General features: G+C 39.0%; 1 protein-coding gene across 1 annotated transcript; it reads right to left on the reverse strand.

The window, feature by feature from the left end:
- Positions 1-505: 505 nt before the first annotated feature.
- LOC112200335 (disease resistance protein RPV1) lies at positions 506-4,424 on the reverse strand. The gene is made up of 6 exons (XM_040518900.1): positions 4,330-4,424; positions 2,249-3,344; positions 1,805-2,080; positions 1,230-1,712; positions 757-1,045; positions 506-516 (listed from the first exon to the last, which is right to left on the reverse strand). Exons 1-6 carry the CDS (start codon positions 4,422-4,424, stop codon positions 506-508), a joined length of 2,250 nt encoding a protein of 749 aa, XP_040374834.1.
- Between the last annotated feature and the right edge of the window lie 341 nt (positions 4,425-4,765).

Consider the following 4,765-nt stretch of genomic DNA (forward strand, 5'->3'; position numbering starts at 1 on the left):
TATTGAAAACCCTAAATCAAAGTATTCTTTTCTACTATCTTGCTCATATATCAGACGGACTCCACACTCCTTCACCTTCAGACTCGGCCCTCTGGTTTTAAATAAGAACTCAAGCTGACTACAACTGTTATGCCACCACTCAGGACCAAAATATTTATCACGAGAGACATAGAATAGCCACAGGTGATCTGACTTAACCTGGCAAAATTCTTCACTAAAGCGAAATGCAGGCTGTTTGCCATATACTTCCAATTTTCTTCCATCGAGCTTTAGGCAACATACAAGATGATGTGTTGCATTAAAATTCTTGAATTCATCTCTACAAAGCTTATCCACCAGATGGTGCTTATGGAGTACAAAAATAGCACACAAAGCAAATCCCATAAGCCGACTGTTATTCCAATGTGCAGGTAGATATACACTTAAGGAACACCCAACACTCCGATGGCTGAACCACTCAGGAATATTACTTCCAGGTATTACAATTTGAAAAGTTTCACTCTTATTAGAGATTCCCTGTGTAAGAAGATTTAGTTGATTAATGTCTATAAGTATATGAGCAGACACGCGCACACACACACACACACACACATACTTTGAGAGGGAGTACCTGATACATGAATGCCTTCAGCATTTCAAATGCTATGTTATTGCATCCTTGATTGCCATTTAGATTGAAGCAATTGATGAAATTGAAATATGATTTGTTTAGTCTGTTCAAATTTGATGCATCAAACAAGTATTTCAGGGAAGTACAGCCTTCTGCCCTTAAATCAAGTATACTATTTGATGGAAGGTCTGACAAGTCTTGAAGTCTCTTGCAATTCTCCAAGTTAAAGTTCTCAAGCTTAGAAAGCAATCGAATGCCTGAAGGAAGGCGAACAAAATTGTTTCCACTTAGATTCAAGGTCACCAAAGAGGGAAAGTAACCAAATTCATTGGCAAATGCTCCTTCACCAAGATTGCAATTACTCAGGTTCAGATATGTTAAATTACATAGACCAGATATAGGCAAGCGGAAACTCAATGGCTCTTTATTCACTTTCTGCACCACTTTTTGCACCAATCCAGAAGGCAAGAACTTATTTAAAGATCCTCAAACTACTTCGGATCCATGAAAGATTGAACCTCTCACATATCTTATGAGACCATGGGTAGATGACATTTCTATTGCAGACCCACTATTCACATCAGTTTCCTCAAAACAGTCCATCCCCCCCCACATTTACCTGAAGTTTGCCGAGTTTCAAGCATCCAGAAAGATTAAGATTTTCAACAGACTTCAGTTTATTGATGGTGCTTGGGAGACAAACAAGATTTCTGCAGTTGCTTAGATTCAATGACACAAGGCCACTCAGCCGTTCAATTGAAATAGGTAGTTCCTTAATGGCAGTCCCATCAAGATAAAGCACTGACAAACGTTCCATATTTCCAACAAACTCGGGAATCTTCTTAACTTTTGAGCAGTTAGAAAGAATTAGTGTTTCAAGAGATTCCATTTCAATTCTACTTGGCAGACTCTTGAGACTTTTGCAGTCTTTAAGATTTAGGAAAATAAGCTTTTTGAGAAATCCAAGGGATTGATGGATTCTTACCAAATTCTTACATCCTTCAAGATCTAAAGTCTCAAGATTCTGAACACCTGCGAAATCTGGTGTCTCCACAATGTTTTGAGAACAGCAGAGTTTGATGAACTTCAACTTGTCGAAATTCTGCTCATAATATCAAAACAGTGAGCCACCACACAGAACAGACAATTTGCTACATAGAGATAAATAAGTAGACTATTAACTAATAGCCATACCTTTGTTCCCTTCCAAAGCTGTTTAATGTTGCTGTGGCACAAGTTAAGTTCAATAAGTTCATCTGCTTCAAAAAATTTTGGGAGAGATCTTAAGGGATACCCAGTCCATTCGAGGAGTCTCAAGGAATTAGAAAGACAAGTGAGGCCTTTGGGAAGGTCCACATTACGAATATGGAGAAGAATAAGTTGAGACAAATTTGAAAAGGCTTCTGGCTTCCAATGAGCCGCTTGTAATTTAGTCAACTCCATTACCATGCCTTGGATTGAATCTGTTCCCTGCTAATGAAAAACAAGAATAATAACTCAAATGCAGAACACAAAGAATATCAAGACCTAAGCAGATTACAAGTAAATCTGCCTTATTTCTTTTTTTACACAATAATTGAAGTGCAGAACACAAATAATAATATGCTTAGCTTCTTTTTTTCATTACCAAACTCTTACCTTATTTTTCTTCAGCACATTGTTGATGTCTTCATGAGACCATAATCTACTATGTTTGCCTGGCTCTTTGGGAGACTGTTCACGAACAATTTCCCAGCCCAATTCTTGTAGCAAATCATGCATCCACAGTTCGTTGTTGGAGATAGTTATGAGAGATCTATCAGCAAGAACACTCAAACCAATGACTGGGTTTAGCTGGCAATAGTCTAGTATTTGTGTCACACGATCCTTATCCTTCCCCTTGTAAAAGCAAGCGATATGTAGGAATATTTCTTGGTCTTTTTCATCCAGTCCATCAAAACTAATCCGAAGCAACTCAATAATATGTTTATGTGGTGTGTTCTTTAGCCTATCTATTGCACTTGCCCATTCATCAGCGCTTCTACCAAACAGAAAAGAACCTAAAACCATGAGAGCCAACGGAAGCCCCTGAGCATACCCTAAAATAAGGTTGCACAGATGAAAATAATCTTCTGGTGGGGGATATTTCTTAAAAGCCTTCAAACTCAAAAGTTGAAGTGCTTCATCACAGTTTAACCCGTTAACCTTGTATGTAGCATCAACATCATGTGCCTTTAACAACTGAACATCTGTGGTGGTTATGATAATTCTACTCCCAAGACCAAACCAGTTGCGACTTCCAGCCACTTTCTCTAATTGTGTCAACTGATCCACATCATCAATCATAACAAGCACCTTTCTTCTACACAACCGCCTTTCTATCATAGCAGCTCCTGTGTATTCATCGTCTATATTTTCAATTTTTGCCATCAGGATTCTGGAAAGAAGTTTTTCTTGTAGAGAAACTAGGCCATTGTTTTTAGACATTTCTCTAACATTGGAAAGAAAGCAGGTTCGGTCAAAATCCTGACAAATTTGATCATGGATAGCTCGAGCAAGTGTTGTCTTACCTATGCCCCGCATGCCATGGATCCCTATAAAACGCACCCCAGCGAGCTTCGGATATATGTAATTGCTTAATAAATCATGAATGCGGGAATCCATTCCTATGACGCCCTTGACTACACTTGAAGATGTATAAACGGACTTCTTTAGTATATGATTAACAATTTCCTCACTTAGTTTTGGTTCATATCTGAGAAAATTTAGATAAAATTAGAAACTTAGCAATGTAACATAAGCGGCAAAAACAATATTAGCATTTGGCAAGATTTACTCGATGTTCATCACTCTCCATTCGTATCCATCCCTCAATCAGAAAAATCAAAACCAATTTAAATCATAAAGAATAGTTCATTTTAAAAAGAAGAGATCATTTTAAAAAGAATTGCAGCTAAAAGTTCAGGCCTAATGGATTTTCCTCTCTCAAGCCCTGGGTCATCCCGAAAGGTGAGAATGCCTTTCCGAATTAGTTCAGAATACAGATAATCGGTAAAACCATTGCGGGTATCTTCTCCCCTGAAACTTAGAAACACATCGTATCTCCATTGACGACGAGAAGAGGTTGACGCCATTGATCTCCTAATCGGAATTGAATCAGAGTAGCATAGTCGCCTGTTGTTGATGGAAAATGGAAATACTCTGTTTCTAGTCAATGCTTGATTCCACCTTCCAGCTTAAAGAATACTTGATTTCCACGCAACATTGTACTTTGAATATAATATTCAACTTGTCTGTCTCGTTTTGATAATTTTCAATTTAGATAAATTCTTTTTATGGTACTTTTTTTTTGTTTTTAAAATCAAATCAAAACAATTTATCATTAACAACTCAAGCTAGAATAGTATATTACATATCTTTCCAATGTCTTGAATACAGAGGGCAAATAAGAAAAATACACCACTATCTAGTACCACTCATTGAATAACATCCATGCTCATTTATTGTAAAGCAAACCTATGAACTATGAAAAGACATAGTAAATAGCAAGCCTAAAAAAAGACATAGTGCACAAAAGTGCATAGCTTTCCCTAAAAAACTAGGGAATTATTGAAAATAAACTAAAGCACTAACAAATGATAGGCCTAGGCTCATACCCAAACCCAATTAATTACTTGGGCCCAATTGGCTCCAACCCAAAGGAGAGTCCCACTCAAAACCCTAGCAAAAACGGCCCAAACCTGGCCCAATTCTCCATCTCCTTGCACAATGGCACCAACCACGACCACGACCACGGCGATGTTGTTAAGGGCTTACGGCGCCACCATGCCCGCATCATTCCAATCCCAGATGTCGTTGACAAAGCCGCTCCAACCACCCATGAGCCCCAGACGTTGAAAACCAGGCAAAACCCAAACACAACTAGGTTTGAGTTCACCCAAACTCCAGATCAACGGAGCTCACTCGACGCCGGCGTTGCCGCTTGGAAAACGAAGCAGATCGAAATCCAGTCCCTCCCAATTCGCCATTGACCTTCTCAGAATCAGAACAGCCCTACCTCCGTGCTTCAGAGATGCGGCACCAGACTCGCCGCCGTTAAAGCCGCTCCTGCCAAACTTCAAACACCAACACTCCAAGGAAACTACCCCAAGCCCTTTGATGAAATCACCCGTTCGG

This window comes from Rosa chinensis, chromosome 1, assembly GCF_002994745.2.
Source record: "Rosa chinensis cultivar Old Blush chromosome 1, RchiOBHm-V2, whole genome shotgun sequence".
NCBI classification, from domain to species: domain Eukaryota; kingdom Viridiplantae; phylum Streptophyta; class Magnoliopsida; order Rosales; family Rosaceae; genus Rosa; species Rosa chinensis.

Excerpts from the sequence above, each read along its gene's own strand:
- LOC112200335 (XM_040518900.1), bottom strand. The coding sequence starts at position 4,424 with ATGCGGGCATGGTGGCGCCGTAAGCCCTTAACAACATCGCCGTGGTCG. Across the intron at positions 2,081-2,248 it reads ATGTGCTGAAGAAAAATAAG|GGAACAGATTCAATCCAAGG; the intron begins GTAAGAGTTTGG and ends TTTCATTAGCAG. Across the intron at positions 1,046-1,229 it reads TGAAACTCGGCAAACTTCAG|AAAGTGAATAAAGAGCCATT; the intron begins GTAAATGTGGGG and ends AAAGTGGTGCAG.